The following is a 20,818-nucleotide window of genomic DNA, read 5'->3' as shown; positions in this document are numbered from 1 at the left end:
CAATAAAAAATTCAATACCAATTCGACCTCTTAGTCCGTTGAATTTTATGAAATTTGACGACCCAAGACCTTCAAATTTGGGCTTTTTTTTCTCATTGTGTTGGGACCTTTGAAAAGAAAAGTTAAATTTTGTTGGTAGTCTTTTTTTGAGGATTTTATATTCAGATGAGATTATTTTTGTACTTTATATTTTTTATTTTACTGTATTTATGGAGATCTGGGCTCTTCTCTACTTTTGATCCATGTTGAGTACAAATTTTGTTGGAATCTCTTTTTGAGGATTTTGTATTCGTATGGGATTCTCTTTGTACTTTATATATTTTATTTTATTTTTGGGGGTGGTGGGGAGGGAAATCTCATCCTATTTTCTTTTCTTTTAATTAATAAAATATTTAAACCAAAAAAAATTTCAGACAACCACACCAAGAAAAATCCAATAGCAAACCAACAGCAAGAGTGATAGCCGTTGCACAAGAATATCTTTAAAAGTCAATGAACTTCTAAATACAAGTATTTTTATTAATCTTTCCTAAGGAAAGAAGACTTGGACAAAGCATGAAAACATTGGTCCAGCTTTCAATAAAACAAAAAACACTTCATCCACAAACCTTACACCATGAGCAGGAAAGTCATGGTTATAAAACACTACTCTGTAGTACTCACCAGACATCAGGTCGGAGCTCACCAGTTGCTGGGGGCATCCATCGTCCTGAGTGGTAGACGCTTTCGCCAACCTTCCACCCGGGCACATTCTTCATTATTCTGGCTTCTTCCTCGAGATACTTCTTCCACTCTCCAACGAATCTAATTGGAAGCAGACAGACAGACATGGACCAGTGCTCAAATTTACTTGCATGGGATTGGGAGGAAAACCAAAAAAGAGAGAGAGAAGCACAACACACTAAAATGTTTTTACCTTTCATCCTCTTCAGCTTGAAGCAAAGGTGTAATTGCTCTACGAGCCGCGTATTTCTCTTCTTTGATCGCCCTACAGAATTCAAATAATACAATAACTGCTAAGTTAATATCAATAGTCAATACGTATCCATGGATAGAACAATATCAAGGCTGAACGTGGATGGGTTCATCTGCTTACAAATCACTGGAACTTTCACCAAGAAAAACACTATGAACAGATCAAAAGTTTGGAGGCTCATTATGCTATTTGACTTAAATGTCAACATCTCAAGGCTATTTAGACTTCATTGGTTTTACAAATTAAAGGTATCAAAAGTACATAGTCTTAGTCATAACAGTTAAAACAGTTTGATTTTTAATATTTTAATGGTTGGAAGATGTACTAAAAGCCGCATAAACTCCAGAATTTTCATTATGTTATAATTCTGGAATTGCTAAAGTTTCAAGAAGGGTTTCTTCTCTAGAGAAAAGTGATTTCTCTTATAGTTCTCATGCCACTATCATTTCTACTAGTGTCTTCTTCTCTTTTTTTTTTTTTTTTTTTGATGATTTTTTTAATAATATGAAATCAAACATTGGAAAGCATATCCAAGAACCCAATCAAGATCACACAAACATGATTAACAGTATCCAAATTATAAAATAAGAAGCCAATGACAAAGCCCCCAAAATGTGGCCTTCTGCCTTCACCTCAAGATAATAAACACCCCAGGGAAAGGTGTGTTGACATTCAAAACAATCTGTGTTATATTCCAGAACGGCCAATTAAATCATCAAGTTCACTAGGAAACCTGGCATTGAACCAAGAAGAAAAGTCTCCTAACCATCTAAAAATCCTTACAAATTGGCTTCCAAAGGACACACTAACAAATAAAATGAACTTGTTCGACACTTGCCAAAATATAGTAATAAGGCAAAAGTTAATTGTATTTTCATATTCAATGAGAACAACCAAGTCTTCATCAGAGGGCGGGTGTCACTACACACCAACATAACAGTGTGTAAGGTACAATAGTGTATATGATCGTCCACAGGGTCATCTCTGATAATCTCCCTCTGAGCTATAAAGAAGAGTGGTGTTGCCATATATTTCCATGACATAATGCTAAATTCTTCTTGGAGTTCAAACCATTATTGTTTTGTTATGTAGTGTTTCTTTTAGAAAAAATTGTAGGTTCCACAATTAGATGAATACAGAGGGTTATGACAGGTTGGCAACCAGCATCATCTCCTAGCATTGATCCTAATCCTTCATTTCATTCAGTTCATGTTAAGGTCGTCCCCACTTAACATTCAAATTTTCAACTTCTCTAGTTTGGCTTGCCTTCCTTCCCCTTTTTAGGTCCTAAAATAATCTCTCTCTCATCATTCATTTCCCTTAATAATCGACCTGACTTATTGTCACCCACATTCTTCTTCTCGTAGTACCCACTACCCAAATTAGAGATCTAGAAACTCTACTCTCTCTTACCTTTTTCCTCACGCATAAAAGTCTAAGAAAAGAAACCTTTGACTCCTTTCCTTGGAAAAAGGATAGAGCCAACGTATCCTTTTTTTTTTTACATAAATGCAAAGATTTCATGACCAGAAAGAAGCTTACAAAAAAAGTCACACTCAGAGAACAAGAGTACCTACCAAGCGACAAACAAGTAAAACCCGAGACCTAACAAAGCAGATGTTTCTTGCTCACAGAGAATCCCAATTAATGATGAACTCCTCAAAGAACACCCCTTTATAACTTGGACCAGAAGGATAACATTGCTTTTATATCTAAGATTACCCTGTGCACTTCCTTGTTATTGCCTTCAAAGACTCCAGTATTTTCTCTTTCCAAACACATCAAAAAATTGCAAATAGAATAAGGTTCCATTAGACCCTCCATCAAGCATTAAAAGCATATGCAGGGCAACTAGCGGAAATCAGATAAAGAATGGTAGAAACCAAGACACATGGAAAAGAGAGAAGAAATGTGACCAAATAATAGAACACTAGGGCAATGAATTAAAAGGTGGTTAACACTTTCAACATTGCTTTTGTATGAGATTTAACAATAGACTAATATTTTATCACAAGAGTCTAGGTGGTCAATGGTTATAATTTTATCCAAAACTGTTGACGAAGCGAAAAAGGCCACTTCAGACGAAATTTTTGCTCTCCAAATGAAACTTTTTCAAGAAAAAACAATATAGGAAAGGAGGGCAAGTCCTCTTATCTTCTGATCCAAGGGAAATATAAACCTAACGCAAAAGATTCCATCAAACAAACTATCAAACAAGGTTTAAAATCTCGTCTCGATGTAATACTTCGATCATCAACAAAAAAACAAACGACATAGTATCAACCAAAACATTCCCGAAACATTCAATGTTTTGAGGGAAATGTTTTATACCAGTTTCGACTGGTACTGATGCATATCGATTGATAAATTCCAATATTTTGAACCATGCTATCAAGTCCAATCCCAATCATTTAAGTTCCTTTTGTAACCAAGGTTCCAAGAACTACCATCCCTAGAAACCCCCAAAACATTGCAATCTTAGAAGACAAAAATAATAAAAGGAACATCAAAGCTTAAGAGGTGAATCATCACTCCACCTATCTTCTCAAATTCTCTCTACTACTTTTCCAAAATTTGACGCCAATCCCCCTATTAAAGATGTCTTCCCCATTGAGAATACCCCTCCACGCACCACAACCATAAAGTCCTCTTGCCAGCCTGCTCTCCCACCCATATTTATCAATAAAATGACCTTCCACCAATCAAACACCTCTTCACCAAAACTCCATTTTCATTTCCCATTAACACTTTGTTCATACTTCATAGTCTTAATACTATGAATCCCAAAACTTTCATTCTTATTTGGAACACACATCTTCCCCATATTACCAAATGGAATTTTCGAGTGTCTTTCCTATCATCCCCCAAGAATCAATTAACTTTCCACTCAATGACCCCCCACATCATTTGCTATTTGCAAGGATAAAGAATAAGGACATTTGATAAACCAGGATGAGTTTTATCAACATTGCTTTACCAAAATTACTCTTCTCCCTTCTGATAAATAATAACTTTTCTACAATGATCCCAAACGGATTAACCATAGACCAAACCCCAAGAGATAATCCAATATATGAAGGAGACAGAGCCCCACTTTGAAACCTAAAACCTATGTGAGACCACTCAAAACGCCATACGATACACTCTTGTGTATCGAAAAACGCAAGGCACACTTGAAGCAATAGGTAGGGATGTAACGCTTCTAAGATATTTATGATCCTCATTGAAACCACCCAAAAAATGAGTGTCATCTGCAAACTGCACATAGGGAACCTCCAAATCCCTCTAACAATCAACCTACACCTATCCAACACTCTTGCAATAAATTTCTCCAAAGCTTCCACCACCAACAGGAAAAGAAAGGAGGATAGGGGATCTCATTGACAAAACCGTCACGATCTCTTGAAGAAGCCCACGAAACTTCCCAAGATTTAAAAGGAAGTGGAGGATACACAATTCCTAATTACTAGTGCATCTTCACCAAACAATCCCAAAACCTAATCTACCCAGCAATAGCCCAAAAAAATTGTATGCTTCTCCATTTCGATTTTACACACAAACCCTTCCTTAAGCCTCCAATCAATACATGCATTGGCCAATTAACGCATCCAAAATTTTCCTATCTTTCAAAAAGTACATCGCTTTTTGGTAATAATATTGAGGCAATACCACCCAGATCCTTAGGATAACAATTTCTTATGATTGTGTAACTACTCCACTCTCAAGCTCTTTTTATGAATAAAAAATTATTAGAAGAGGACAAGGTGGCCTCAAGAGAAAAAACAGACAACAAGATTAACTTCTCCCTTCACAAACTACTCCCCGCCAAGCTTATGGGCTTTAAGTCTAATGTGTTTCCATACGTTGCTTATTTGGTATAAGAAACATGAATGTGTAGTTCAGCCCATAGTCATGGGGAGCTCAATATTGAAATTCAATAAGCATTTTCATAAATCGGTCCTAATAATCTCCCAATAGAACATATATAACTCCATGGTATATTCATCGTGTCCCAGAGCTTTCTTCCCATCCATTCTCAAATTACTTCTCCTAGTTCACCTTCCTTGAACAAACTCCACAATGTCCCTTTTTACACTCATCAAAATATGTTCTCCCCTACTTTCTCCCCATCTAATTTGCTTTCCTTTTTTATCCACTTTACATATTTTGGATATTTTATGGCCTCTAATTCTTTCGTATAAGACTCAATTTCCTCTTTTGATTCCTTATGAAAAGCAATCAAAGTCATTCGACTTTTCAATTTTTCTTCCTGGTCTCGATCTAAAAAACTTCATTTAATTAGTTCCAAATTTAGTTGAACAAAGTTTAATACCTTACTAAAGAGAATGCAATGAAGTCTCCTTATGTACACCACATAAGTTGGGGGCAATCATGAAGACACGTGAATGGGCATACCCAATGAATGAAGCATGGCATGAAATAAATGCCACTCTCATAGATAGGATGATGAAGGAAAAAAATCAAAGTAGGATCAAGGAACTCTATAATGATTACTCATCCCCAAACTAGCGTTGAAGGTGGTTGATACATCCTTAGGTATTGAAGGGGCTGATGTGGCAACTAAGGGATGACTTGGAGAATGCTTCTAAGAATGAGAGACATGGTCAAAGAAGTTACAGATTTTGTTTTATTTGTTACTTCATATTTGTCAGTAGTTTCCTATTTGTTAGTAGTTTCCTTGACAGAAGGAATAGTTATTTGTTAGTAATTTCATTGATAGAAGAAAATAGAGTAATTGTTATTTTGACTTAGAAATTGCTATTATTGTGGGATGCCACAACTATATATATGTAACCCAAACTCTTTCTAGAAAAGAAGAAATTATCACAAATCTTGTGTTATTCATAGGAGAGGCATGTCCATCCTCTAAATTGAGCACCCATCTCACCATCCATCAAGATTGGGTCTTAACAACTGGTATCATAGCAACAATCCTCCTTCCATGCCTCCACACAAAATGGAAGATTACATGTCTTTTTTGGAGAATACCCTACGCTCAATCAACTAATCCACGTCCTCCTACGATGGCCACAGCAACACCATTGTTTCGGCCACAAGGGGGACCACCAGTGAGGCATCTCAATTGGGCAAAAATGCAGAGGCTCAACGTGATATGGGGTTGTGTTACAATTGTGATTAAAGTTTTGCACTTGGACACCAGTGTAAAAGGTAACAATTGTTTCTCTTAGAAGCGAACAATGACATTGAATTTGAAGAAGTTGATAAGACTCTATCTTGATGGATGGCGAGATGGGTGCCTAATTTAGAGGATGGACATGCATCTCCTGCGAATAACACAAGACTTGTGATCAGTGTTATCAAATGCGATAGCTTATGCGATTTCCAAGCATATTTTCACATATGCCACACTCACATATGTGAAATATGCTATTTGTTCAATATGCAATGGCATACTTTTTTGTGCACGGCATAATGTCCAATGATCATAAATATGATCGTTGAACACAATTTTTTTTTGTTTTTTTTGTTTAAAACTCTATTTTTTTTTCTATAAATACCCCCTCCTCCCCCCCCCCCCCCAGCCTCCATACTTCTACTACAAGATATTATCTACTCTCTTCTCTAGTCTCTACTCTATAATACATTCTAATACTCTCTAGTCTCTACTCTACTCTCTACTACCATCTCTAAGATTCAAGATCAAGACTCAAGAGTCTTGAATTGATTCAAGAATCAAGACTCAACTCTCAAGTCTCAAGATCAAGACTCAAGATTCATCATCAAGCATTCAAGCTTCAAGCCTTCGACTCAAGCATTGAAGAATCAAGATCAAGACACACGATTCAAGAAATAAGTATACAAGTACAAATTGTACAACAATACATGAAATCAAGACTCAAGATCAAGATTCAATACATCATCAATCATCATAATTCATCATCATTCGTCAAGCATTCAAAGCAATCAATAATTCAATATTATCTTCTCAAGTCTCCAGTCTCAACTCTCAAGTCAACTCACTATCATCTTTATTTTTCATTCCAAAATCAAATCTCATCTTCTCAATCTCAACTCTTCACTCTTGACTTGAGGTATTTATATATTTTTTCTTTTTGCGTTAATTTTTTATTGTTACTTGTTAGTTTATTAACTTCTTGTTAGTTAGAAGTTAGATTACAAATAGAATTTAGAACATACTTTTAATCACATTTGATTACCTAGAGCTTGAACTTTGAAGTTGAACTTAGAAGTTTTAAATTAGAACAAAGTCATACTCACATATTCACATATTAGAATTTAGAAAAACATTACATATTTACACCACACATTCACTATCACTAATACCACTATCATGTCTTCCTCATCGGCCAACTCTTCCCTAAGGCCAAAGTCTAATGACCCTGGTTGGAAATATGGGCATTATAGTAGTGCAAACGAAAAAAATCAAGTTGTGTGCGAGTTATGCAGCTAAATAAGCCAAAGTGGCATCGCACGCCACAAACAACATCTAGTGCTTATGTCAGGATCAAATGCAACGGCATGTAACAAAGTTGCACCTGAGATCCAAAGAGAGATCATGGAATACATGGATAAGAGTTCTAGAAAAAAAACAAAGTTGATGCCATGTACTTAGAAAATTACATTAAAGGTGATGGGATTGATGAAAATGATGATGACATCGTCGCATATGATACTCCTCCTACATCAATGGAATGTAGTCGACCACTGGTTCCTCCCCAACAAAAAGCTACTAAAAGAGCTCGCTCGAGCATGTGGTTCACTTGATAAGTAGTGTACACCACATCCAAAGGATGTGGTTGATCAAAGAGCAAAGGGTAAAGATCATATTCAAACAACTATAGAATGTAATATTAAAGATAGGAAAACTATCATTCAATACATAGCTAAATTGTTATACCAAGCCAAAATTGCTTTCAAAACCGTTAAACTAAAATGCTTCAAAGTAATGGTGGAAGCGAATGGTCAATTTGGACCTTACCTCAAACCACCTTCATAACATGAAATACGAGAGCCATGTCTAAGAAAGAAGAAAGAGTTTACCCAAGGTTTCATTATTAAATATTGAGTGCCCTGTAATAGAAAATCCGGGTTGTGTGTTTAAGAATAAGCTCAGGTTTTTTAAAGAAAAGTTGAAGGTGTGGAATAAAGAGGTTGGGGAGAATTGACGTGAAAAAAAGGAGATTATGTTACAATTGAAATTTTGGACAGAAAGGAAGAAGGGAATTTGAATGCGAAAGAAAAAGGTAAAAGAGTGGAGTTGAAACTGGAATTCCAAATAACCGCGTTGATGGAAGAAATGAGTTGGAAACAAAAATTGAGGGTCAAATGGTTGAAAGAAGGGGATAATAACACAAAATTCTTTCATAAAATCGCCAACTTCCATAGGAGAAGTAATCAGCTTGATAAACTTTCCATCAACAATAACATGGTGGTAGGAGAAGAGGAGATTAGGGAAGGTGTGGTAGGCTACTACAAATATTTGTACATGGAAAAGGAACCACTAAGACCTCGGCCGAATAATCTAGAGTTTACTTCTTTAAACCAGGATGATAAGGAGTGGTTGGAAAGACAAATCGGCAAGGAGGAGGTTAGATCGGTTCTGTTCATGATGAGTGGGGATAAGAAGCCGAGGCCAGATGCATTTACTATGGAATTCTTCAAACACTGTTGGAAAATCGTCTTGATTGACTTCATGAAAGTCATCAAAGAGTTGCAAGATAAGAAGTGCATGGATTATAGCCTTAACCGTACTTTTGTGGCCTTGATCCCCAAGAAAGTCAAGGCGGACAAGCTAGGTGAATTCAGACCCATTAGCCTATTGGCTCGATGTACAAAGTTATATCCAAAATTCTAGCTTTGCGTTTGAAAGTAGTTCTCCCTAAGCTTATCGAAGACGAGCAAGGGGCTTTCATTAGGGGAAGACAAATTCTTGACGGAGTTTTGATGACCAATAAATGTCTTGATTCAAGGATTAAGGACAAGAAAAAGGGGGTGATTGGGAAAATAGATTTACAAAAGGCTTACAATCATGTAAATTGGGAATTCTTAAAATACATGATAGGGAGAATGGATTTTGGAAAGAAGTGGATTAGCTGGATCATGAAATGTGTTACAACGGTGTCGTATTCGACTATTGTTGATAAGAGTCCGGCTAATTTTTTTTTAGGGATTCGAGAGGGTTGAGGCAAGGAGACTCGCTTTCTCCATTCTTATTCCGTATAATTGCAGAAACCCTGGGTAGATTGTTTAGAAGAACAGTTGAATTAGAAAAGCTTTCAGGGTTTAGGGTGAATGATGGCCCGTTGATTTCTCACTTACAATTTGCAAATGACACTATGATTTTCCTAGAACATTCAAGGGATCAATTAAGGATGTTACGGGTTTTCTTGTATTGTTTTGAAGCCATTTCTGGTTTACATATCAATTTGCAAAAAAGTAAGCTGTTTAGGTTAGGAGATGTGAATAAGATTCATTTGATGACGGCAACCTTGAGCTGTGGGCATGACTTTTTACCAACGTCTTATTTGGGCTTACCGTTGGGAGCACCCTACAACAGTATCAAAATTTGGGAGGTGTGATTGAGAGATTGGAGAAAAAGTTGAGCACATGGAAGGTCAATTATCTGTCTAAAGGAGGGAAAGTTACCTTAATAAAAAACATCTTGACGAGTATCCCGGTTTACTTTCTCTCCCTGTTCGCGTTTCTTAGGTCCGTCGAGATAAGATTGCAAAGGCTTATGAGAAACTTCTTGTGGAATGATAGGAATGGTAGGAAGAAATATCACCTGGTCAGATGGAACGTTATTTGCAAGCATAAGAAGGAATGGAGGTTAGGGATTAGGGGTCTTAGACTAGCTAATAGAGCATTTTTAGGGCAATGGCTTTGGAGGTTCGGTGAGGAGAAGGGTAATCTGTGGAAGAGGGTCATTAAGGCCAAGTATGGAGAAAAGAGGCCACGATGGCATAGTAGTGAGGCCAAAAACTCGTATGGGTGTAGTGTGTGGAAGGAGATTCTTAAAGTGAGCGAGGAGTTCGAGAGAGGGATCACATTCACAACGAGAAAGGGGGATAAGATTAGATTTTGGGAGGTGCAGCACATCATCTCCGGCAGTTCAATTTCCGTCCTCGTACGCTTGTTCTTTGAAGAAAAACTACTCGATCCAGCAGTATTTGATTCGCAGTGATTCCAACTCTACTTGGGATTTAGGATTCAGGAGAAACTTTAATGATTAAGAGCTAACAAAGATGACATCTTTCCTTGATCTCCTGCATTTATTTCATTTTAACAGAAGTGAGCAGGACAGACAGGAATGGATGAGGGCCAAGGACTTGAGATTCTCTGTCAAGTCTTTCTTTAAGTAACTAACCCCTTTTGCCGAGCGATCCCCCTTGGGGTCCATCATTTGGTCAAAGTTTATTCCTTCTAAAGTCTCATTTTTTATTTGGTTGGCCTCCATTAGGAAGATTCTTACGATGGATAACTTGATTGTTCGAGGTTGGATCTCACCCAATTGTTGTCCCCTTTGCATGAAAGATGGATAATTTGTTAATCACATTTTAATTCATTACTCTTTTTCTCATATAATTTGGTCAAAATTCCTTGGTATATTCCATATTTAATGGGTCTTTCCTCGTAAGTTCTCGTTGTTGGTAGAGTGGGCCAATAATACTTTCAATTCCAAATTAAGATTCCTTTGGACTATACTTCCCTCAGCTATTGCTTGGGGGGTGTAGAACAAGAGGAATAACAGGGTGTTCAACAATAAGATGAAAAGCTCTCACGACGGGTTCTTGGAAATCATGGGCTTTTGTAACTTTAGTCAAAGCAAAACATAGAGTTTGCGAGGATTACTTTTGATGACTTTATTTTTAGATGGAACTCTTTATGTAATGATTAATGTTTTAGTTCTTCTCTGTTTTGTTGTTCTTTGAAAGGCTTCCTTGGCCTCTTTGTTCTTTGGTCTCCCTTTTCTCATCAATATATTACACTTATCAAAATATATATATATCGAGAATCTAGAAAAACCTATGGATGTACTCTAATGGCCGATGGATGGACAGCTAAAATCTATCGAACAATAATTAACTTTTTAGTTAAATGTCCTACAAGAACAATGTTCCTTAAATCTGTGGATGTTTCAACCCATTCTCATACGACAGAGTATTTATTTCATTTGTTAGGTAAATAATTGATTAAATTGGTGATGAACATGTTGTCCAAGTTGTAACGAAAAATGCCGCCGCCTATGTAGCCATCGACCTCCTCTTAATGGCTAAGTGGCCTCACTTATATTGGACGTCAAGTGCGACACATTGCATAGATCTCATATTAGAAGATATAGGTAAATTGCACATACATACTGTAGCTAAAGCTAGAAATTTAGTTGTTTTATGTATAAACATGCTTTACTTTTACAAAGAATGCATGCTCATATAAATGATAATTTACTTAGACCTACGATAACACGTTTTACTACTGTCTTTCTGACACTACAAAGCCTTCATAGGAAAAAAGCAGAACTTATAAGCTTTGTAGTGTCAACTAATTGGAACAATGAGCCTTGGTCTAAAAAGCCCGAAGGCAAATTGGTTACCCAAATTATCTTGTCCCAAAACTTTTGGACAAATGTAGTTAAAGCACTTAGAGATTCCATGCATTTAATTACTGTCTTAGATTAGTAGATGACAATGAAAAGTCACCCATGGGTTAAATTTATGACTATGGAAAAAGCAATTGACAAAATTAAAGAAAATAATCAATATAGAAAAAGAAAATATAATCAAATAGTTGATATTATAAATAAGAGATGTTATAGCCAAATGTCATATGCCTTATATTCAACTGCTTGCATCCTTAATCCAAACGTATACTTTCAATCCGCCAATCGTGATGAGGCGGATTCGACGCATATGGTTCAATTCCTAGATGTCTTGGAAAAGATGATTCCAACATAGGAAGAACAAGATAGGATCTCGTCGCAGCTAGATCGATACAAGAACTGTGAACGAATTTTCAGAAGGGAGATTATAAAAAGACATAGAACTACGAAGATTCTAAGTATAAACAATTAGAAAAAGTAAATATATATTTTGTCTTGGTTTGTTCTTTGTATTTTAAAATTAAAATACTTATAACTTATAATTAAATATAAATGATTAGTGGTCCGCTTATAGAGTTGATCCAATTACAAAGGATTTAGCCTTGAAAATATTGACATTAGAATACTTGGCCTAACATGTTTGACATTAGGATGCGAACGTAATTGAAGCACATTTGAGATGGTATAACAAATTAACAACTTAACTTGTTACTTGTTATTAGTAGTTACTACTTACTAGTTACTAACTTAAGTTAAAATTTATTATGCATTGAACAGATTCATACAAAGAAGAGAAATAGACTTGAGCAGAAGAAGCTAAATGATTTGATTTCCATGCAATACAATCAAAAATTAAAATGAAAGATTCAAGCAAAGGAAGGAGAATCCGGGATTGTACGACCCTATCTCCATTGAAGACTTGAGTGGAGATCATATGTGACTCACCGATGCATGCGAAGAGCCGGTGTTTGAAGGAGAAGACTTACCTTGGGTCCACATTGAGCAAGCAACTTTTGCATCGGCACCTGAAAAAAGCTCAAGCCAAGAAAAAGGGGAGGACGCTCAAAATTACAAGATGAAGACGAGAAACGAGAAGAAGATGATGAAAATGAATCTGAAGAGCCATTAGAAGTAGATGAGATGTTAGTGAGAACAGATGATGAAGAAACAGAAAAGGAAGAGATGTATGCAGAAGAAGGTGACGATTCAGATGATGATGGGAATGGAAATGATTTTGGCGAAGGTGACGGTCTTAATCCAGATGTTGTTCCCCAATGGATTTGGGATAGTTGGGTGGAATATGAAGCAAATCAGATGTTTTAAAAACTATGTTTTTTTTTAATTTGTAATTTTTAACTTACATTTTTACTTGAATTTCATAAATTTTTGTTAATTTTTTATATTATATACATGTTTAAAATTTATTGAGATTTTTTATGATTTTTTTCCTGATTTATTTCTTTTTCCTGATTTATTTATGATTTTTCAAAAAAAATAAAAAAATTGCTGACCAATATGTGATTTAGCATATGCACATAGCCTATGTTGGTCGCATAGGTTGGCATATGCTATTTAACAGCATTGCTTGTGATAATTTCTTCTTTTATAGAAAGAGTCTAGGTTACATATATAATTGAGACATCCCCCAATAATAACAATTACTAAGTCAAAATAACAACTACTCTTAATTATTTCCTTCTATCAAGGGAAACTATTAACAAATACGAAACTACTAACAAATAGGAAGTAACAAATAAAACAAAATCTGCAACTTTTTTGACCAAGTCTCTCATCTTGGAAGCATTCTCCAAGTCATCCCCTAGTTGTCACATCAGCCCGATGTATCAGTAGTGTCCAACGATCATTTTACAAACAATCCTACATACAATCCATGGGACGAGAAATGCAGTAATGACTTAGAGATTAGCAATTGATGTTTTCACAAATCTCACAAATGTAACCCATTCTGAAGTATTCTCAATTGACTATTTCTCCAGCTATGAGGAGTGAAGATTTAACCTAAGCATCGCACATGGGATGTTACATAGACACTTGTGTCTTCATAATATTGGTGACACCATTCCATCTTTCCTAAAGCACTCTTGTAACTTTTCAGCCTAAGTTCTAAGGCCCTAACATTGTGATACTCTAACAAGATGCATTGGGGTTGCTCATGCTCCATGATGGGGCTTTATTCTCTTCATCTTGTTCAAGGCACTCCTAGACCACCAATCTAAGGGGTGATCCTAGACTTGTTCATCTTCAGTAAGACGCATTTGAGTTGCATTTGTGTCCAAAGTTAAAAAGACATCATAATTCTTTTTGACCTCTAGCATCTTCAACATACTTGCCGGGATCCAAGCCTTGCTTACCTTAGCAAGATGCATGACTTGCTACCCCAACAATGCCCAACTTCTTTTGGTTTGCATAAGGCATTCCCAAACCTTTCTAGCCTAACTACCAAGGTTGTAGCATTGTTAACCTTCAATAAGGTGTGTTAGTGGATCACTAACACCCCAAACTAACACCCTACCATGTTACACCATGAAACACTTGCCAAGAAAGGCCCACTGTGAAGTTGGTCACCTCCATAATGCACAAGGGACTAATGAAAATGATGCAAGAGCCTACAAAATGCGAGCATGCCACGTTAGAAAAACATAGCCCCTTGTCAGTGAAGATGATTTGATTTTGAGGAAAAATTAAAATCGCAGGGCAATGCCTTGAAGAACTACATAAAAGATGATGCCTCGTCCCAAACAGCCCAAGCAAAAGGGGGAGGGGGTAAGAGTTGTTAGGGTCATTGTAGGGCAAGTGTTCTGCCCCTTAACAAATATCAATGGAAATGTTGCTAACTTTAATATTAGCAACATTTTACCTTTCTCACATCTTTAATAAATGAATACAGGTTCCATAATGGAAAGGGGAGCATCATAGAACTTTCCTACCTCTGAAACTACCACTTCATTCTTTCCATCTCACTCCTCTCTTAACTTCATCACTTCCCTTCTCAGCCACTCTAGTGCAACGACAACCAAATAAATATTCGCTTGGTTTAAGCGAAAGCCATAGTATCACGACCGTATTCTTTCGAAACGAGGTCGTGCGGCGCAAGGGGTGTCAAATCCACTTGCAAGCCTGTAAAAATGATCGTACACCACAAGCGTAACTAGCAAACAAGTAAACAAGACAACACGAAGTAAAATCTAGAGGCAACTTTGTTGATATAATATTGATTACACGGGGTAATGCGTTACAAAAGCATAAAGGTGCGTTACAAAGCAATAGATGATCTTATAACACACGGGACTTCCACGCAACTGGGCTTGAGGGCTTCAGTCAACATGGGTGTAGGCCGGGGATTAGGAAGCACTAGACACCCTTCCTACAAGGTGTATACTTTTCCTTTCCTAAGTTTCCAGAAGGAAACATCAAAAGTAGAGACCGGTCATAACTCCCTTATTACAGAAATGCCACGAAGCTAACAAATATGCCCTGGCATAGGGCTGACATGTGCATCTAAGCTAACAGATATGCCCTGGCACAGGGGCTAACATGACTTCATATTGAGCCTTACATACTGTTACATGGGTGCTCCCGGGTAGCTCCAAGGCGAGCTTACACCTAACTCTAGGTGACAAATGTTATGGCCGTCACAGACTCCCCCACCTATTCTACAGACGTCCTCATCGCATTAACCTGGCAAACTCTTCAATTTTCTTCTTGAAAGGTTGTAGGTTCTCTGCACTCTCCTGTGTAGCTTCAAATTCTGGCATATTCTTCTGTGTGACGAAGTACTCCACGTGCTACTGCTGCTACCGTTAACTTGAACTGCTGCTAAGTTGACATCTTCGAGAACTTTGTCGACAACACGCTCTAACTAAATAGCTGAATGAGAAGATGCATGTGTTGGAATCTTGCGCGCAGGATCTCTTAGATCTGCATGGTACGGCTTGAGACTTCTTGCATGGATGACAGAGTGAATGTTGCGTAACCTATACGGTAACCAAAATTTAGCAAACCTGTACATCCTTGGACTGTCTCCTGTAACCTGAAACAATAATGTGAGAAATTAAACACTGTTGGCCTGTGATAAGTTCAAAAGCACTCTTGTTGGAGGAAAAGTTCTTCTAAAAGTTGGAATTGAACAAATTCGCCCAAGTCTCATGGTCGACATTGGCAAGATGCCTAAAATACTCCAACGCAAAACTGAATATCTCCGTTGGCCAATCTGATTAACGATGTCCACTGGTTGGAAAGTCATGCTGAAACCCAAGTAATCCGCACGATCCATCCCATAACTTCCCTGTGACTCTTGAATCTCTGACGCTGACAATACTCTTGGGCACATCCTAATTCTTGTTGACACTCTGACGAAGTAACTGAGGGGCTTCATCTGCAACTTGAATCTGACAGTAACTTGATCTCAAACCCAATCTTGAATAGTACTTAGCTATCCCAAGTTTATCAAACAAGTCGACAACCAGATAGATAGGATACCTATTCTTGATGGTGATCTTCTTCGATGATCGATGATCGACACAGCGTCACAAAGATCCATACTTCTTCTGTTGCTTGCTCAACTCAGCTAGTCTTGGAGGATTCATCCTTAAAGAACTCTCTGTAGGAGGCGTGATACCGAAGTAGCAATTCATTCTGATGATCTATCGACCTACGTGGCTGTATGTCTTCGGAAGCTCATTCGCTATCACGTCATCGACTTCTGTTAAAACTTGTGTAACTTGTGTAAGAGTTGAACTATGGTCCTATTCTTCGGATTCAACTCTCAAGGTAGCAATGTACGGTTGCTCACCTTGCTTCAACCATTTCTTCAGCTGAAGAGCTGAAATCAACTTTCTCTCTTCCTTGCCTGTGGAGACGGGAACGAAGCTCGGATATTCACCTAGCATGCCCTAAGTATGAAATCCATCCCAAATGACAACTCTGAACTCATCGAACAAAACTACGAGTAAATCAAACTTATCCTTCTATGTACCTATCTTGATAGACACTGACTTGGCCGAACCTTGGATAGAAGTGGCTTAGGAGTTTACAGCTTTCATACAGCCTGAACTCTTATCGAGCCGAATATTGAAACGTTTCGCCTTTGCAGAGGTAATGAAGTTGTGCGTAGTTCCTGTATCAACCATTGCCTGGGTTGTCTTGCCACCAACTTCAATATCGACATACATAAGATCCTTCTGTTTTCGATTATTCTAAGTCTCATATGTCTGCTTCATTGCATTCAAATGATGCAAGGCTCCCATGTGAGGAGAATCTTCATGATCTCGCCCACTCGTACTCTCGTGACTAGGATCACTCTGGGAGGCTAGTAGTGCAGTCAATTTGGCTCACTGTGGGCACTTAAATGTCTTCTGAGGCCCACCACACAAAACGCATACATGCTTGTGATGACGCTTGACTGGCGAGGTACTTATGCTCTGTGAAGAGGAGTTCCGTGAGGATCCCTGACTCAAACTCTATCTATGCCCTCCATTCTTACCATTCGAGAACTTCTTGGTGTGCTCATGTTGCTGTGAGTAACCTTTCGACTAAGGGTATACATCATGTTGGCTCCCTCCCGCGAAAGTATAATCAGTCAACCGCTCAACTGCTGCCATTGCAGACACAAGATCTTACACACATTACCGTTGGAGCTCTGTCTAAACCCAAGGCTAGAATCCTTCTTGGAATGAAAATAGCTTGTCTTTCTCTGACATATCACGAATATCAAGCATTAAAGCGAAAAACTGCTTGACGTACTCGTGAACTGTACCTGTTTGGTAGAGTTGCCTCAACTTTCTGCGGGCAATGAACTCCACGTTCTCTAGGAGAAACTAGTGCTTCAACTCTTTTTTGAGGTCTTCCCATGTATCAATAGAACATTAGCCACTTTCCATCTCGGTGAACTTAGTTCGTCACCATAGTTTGGTGTCACCTGCAAGATACATAGAAGCAATTGTTACTTTTACCTCTTCTGAATCCGGACGAACTACACGAAAGTACTGCTCCATGTCGAACAGGAAATTCTCGAGCTCTTTCGCATCGCAAGCACCATCGAAGGTGCATGGCTCAGGGACTCGCAACCGCGAGGGAGAATCATCACTACTAGTAAGCCGATCATTAGAGACGGCTCGGACTAGGAGACCTACCTTTGTACTGAGCTCCGAAATCTATTCCTGTAAGTTGCCTAAGGATCCTCGGGTATCTTCCTTGAAATCATCTACTCTAGCTCTAAAGGTCACGGATTCTTCTTCCAGCGTGTTCTGGCAACCATCTAATTGCGCAATACCATCAACGAGACCAGATAGCATGACCATTTTATCTTCTAATACCTCAATACGTTCCTTGTTTGTACGTGATGGTGGTGTGTTTGGAGCAGGTTGGTCCGCAATACTTGTACCTCTTTTCGCCATCGTTCACGTGAACTAAATGAAAACTGGGGGAAAAGCTAAGGGATAAAAACAATGTGAACGTAAACCAACATGGTCGAAATACCAACTATGCTCAAACAACTGTAGCTCTAATACCAACTGTCACGACCGTATTTTTTCGAAACGAGGTCGTGTTGCGCAAGGGGCGTCAAATCCACTTGCAAGTCTGTAAAAATGATTGTACACCACAAACGTAGCTAGCAAACAAGTAAACGAGGCAACACGAGGTAAAATCAGGAAGTAACTTTGTTGATATAATATTGATTACACGGGATAACGTGTTACAAAAGTATAAAGGTGCGTTACAAAACAACAGATGATCCTATGACACGCGGGACTTCCATACAACTGGACTTTAGGGCTTTAGTCAATGTGAGTGTAGGCCGGGGATTGGGAAGCACTAGACACCCTTCCTACAAGGTGTATACTTTTCCTTTCTTAGGTTTCCGGAAGGAAACATCAAAAGTGGAGGCCAATCATACTCCCTTATTACAAAAATGCCACTAAGCTAACAGATATGCCCTGGCACGAGGCTGACATGTGCCTCTAAGCTAACAGATATGCCCTGGCACGAAGACTAACATGACTTCATATTGAGCCTTACATACTGTTACATGGGTGCTCCCGGGTAGCTCAGGGACGAGCTTACACCTAACTCTAGGTGATAGATGTTATGGTAGTCACACATAGGCACCTAACCCATCATCTACCTACAAAATATGTCACATACATACATCCTTATCTATCTTTTTACAACACCTAACTTGGATGATGAATTCAAATCAAATTTCAAAACCCCAGCAAATGAGTGCACTATGAAAACAATCTCATTGACTCTTCCTCTCCTTCTGAGGCAAATAAATATCGCATAAATAAGTAACATGTTTACAGAACAAGAGCTACCATACCTCACAATTCAAAACAATTGCTAATGGTTATTTTATGTTAATATCTCTAACCTTTGATTTCTTTACTTCTTAATGGCACATCTGCAACCACTCTCAAGTTTTTGATGAGTTTATTTTTCTACATAATTTATTGGCTTAATGACTACATTACGTGAACTATGAAAAGATTTACACTATGTTTGAATTGAAAGAAGTGAAGAAGAGAAGCCCATTAAGAGAAGAGAAGAAAAACTCAATTTCTCACTACCATGTTTGGATTGACAAGAGAGAACTTGGGACAAGTTTGAAATTTTAAAATATCTTAAAAGAGATCTAGGGGCTGTGTTGGAATTATAAAATATTTAAAAGGGTTTCCCTCCATTTCTTTCTTCTCTCCACTTTTGGAGAGAAAGAAAACTCACATTTTTTTTCTCTCCAATTCTTTTATCTTCTCTCCCCACTTAACAATCCAAACAAGAGAAATGGAGAGAAATTCATTTCTTGTCTCTTCTCTTCTCTCCATTCCTCTCAATCCAAACACAGCGTTAAGATTTGGAAGCTTGGGTACATATAAAATTCATGTTAGGGTAGTTGGGGTTTTCTAAAATCTTATGTTATGTCAAAATGAGCCTATGTTCTTAGTTTAGTGGAGTTCCCCTGGCCATTGCAAATTTATCTACTCATAGAGTGAACCATGGCTTTTAAAATCAGACAAGTCAAACCCATCTAAACCAGTTTAAATGAATATTTATATTTTAAAAATAAATTTTTTTTTTTTGTTATAAACTGGATTAATAGATGCTCAATCACATATAAATCGTAAGCATTCAATACATTCTTAAAAACAAATTATATTTAGTATTTATATGAAAGGAACATCAGTCATCGGTACCGATTTATACCAGTCTACTCTACCAAGTTTCAGAAATAGGCCGTGATTTTGAAGATCTCGGCCGAGATGACTCGGACCTCAAGACAAGCCATTGAGATTGGCGAGTCACAGAGGAAATCTCGCTACGACGCCTCACTGATCGAGATGGCCATGGTTAGCCAACTCGATCTTGTACGAGAAACCCTAGCTGTAAATAGATCTATCATCTAGCTATAAAATCCGAGATCAAAACTCGTAAGAGGATTGATTCCTCCTGAAACCAATCCCAATTCCCAAATGACTAAGATAAAACCTAGGGTTTTCAAATGGTAAAATCACAATTACAGAGAGAAAGAGAGATGATGATGAAATGCTGACCGTCTGATTTTGTTGCCCTGGCCGACCTGGTACATGCCCCATGAGAAAACACCGAAGGTAGTGAGGAAGATGGCGATGGCGCTTGGTCCCTTTGTAGGAATTCTTCGAGCGTATCGAACCGGAGCAAAACCACCAGGTGGCGGTCCATCCTGTAGGACCGGCATATCCTTCACGCTCGCCATCCCCGGTTTTTGCCTTATCATCGCCTCCGTCATCTTTGAACCCGGTTCAGTTCCCAAAGCCTTCTCTCCAGTTGAATGCGTTAATTCTCAATCTCCTCCAAGCAGGTTATGCTTTGGTTGTAAAATGGCTTTGAAAAAACGAGAAATCCCACAGACGAGATTTTGTTCTGGAATTTAGAAGAGTTACGGTTTGCGCATAGAGCGTAGTTTAGCAATGTGGGTCGCATTCCTTATTGGACACGTGTCTCTCGAAGAGTAGGGCATTGGCCCATGAATCCAGCCCATCCGAAATATGATGGGTTTGGGCTTTGACCATGCCTGGCCTCGACCTGTGCCGCTGACTTTTGGGGACGTTATCTTGACAACCCAGTTGGTGAATTCTTTCTTTCTTAATGGCCTTAATTCCAATAAAACGTCAAACTCAAATTAGCGAAATTGATGATTCAAATTATTAAGATCAATCATTCAAATTGTTGATCTCGATAAT

The 20,818-nt window shown here is 38.0% G+C and overlaps 1 protein-coding gene across 1 annotated transcript; it reads right to left on the bottom strand.

Annotated features, from left to right (window-relative positions):
- Nucleotides 1–437: 437 nt before the first annotated feature.
- Nucleotides 438–20,504, bottom strand: LOC147393318 (NADH dehydrogenase [ubiquinone] 1 alpha subcomplex subunit 13-B). Its single transcript, XM_086455162.1, has 3 exons — nucleotides 20,150–20,504; nucleotides 917–988; nucleotides 438–804 (listed from the first exon to the last, which is right to left on the bottom strand). The coding sequence occupies exons 1-3, from the start codon at nucleotides 20,362–20,364 to the stop codon at nucleotides 660–662; spliced, it is 432 nt and encodes a 143-aa protein (XP_086311288.1). The 5' UTR covers nucleotides 20,365–20,504; the 3' UTR covers nucleotides 438–659.
- Nucleotides 20,505–20,818: the final 314 nt, after the last annotated feature.

The sequence above is a fragment of the Akebia trifoliata genome, chromosome 10 (assembly GCF_017979445.1).
Source record: "Akebia trifoliata isolate Shusen 1 chromosome 10, ASM1797944v1, whole genome shotgun sequence".
NCBI classification, from domain to species: Eukaryota; Viridiplantae; Streptophyta; class Magnoliopsida; order Ranunculales; family Lardizabalaceae; genus Akebia; species Akebia trifoliata.
Note: the sequence above shows the minus strand (reverse complement) of the source record. Positions and strands in the feature narration are given on the sequence as shown.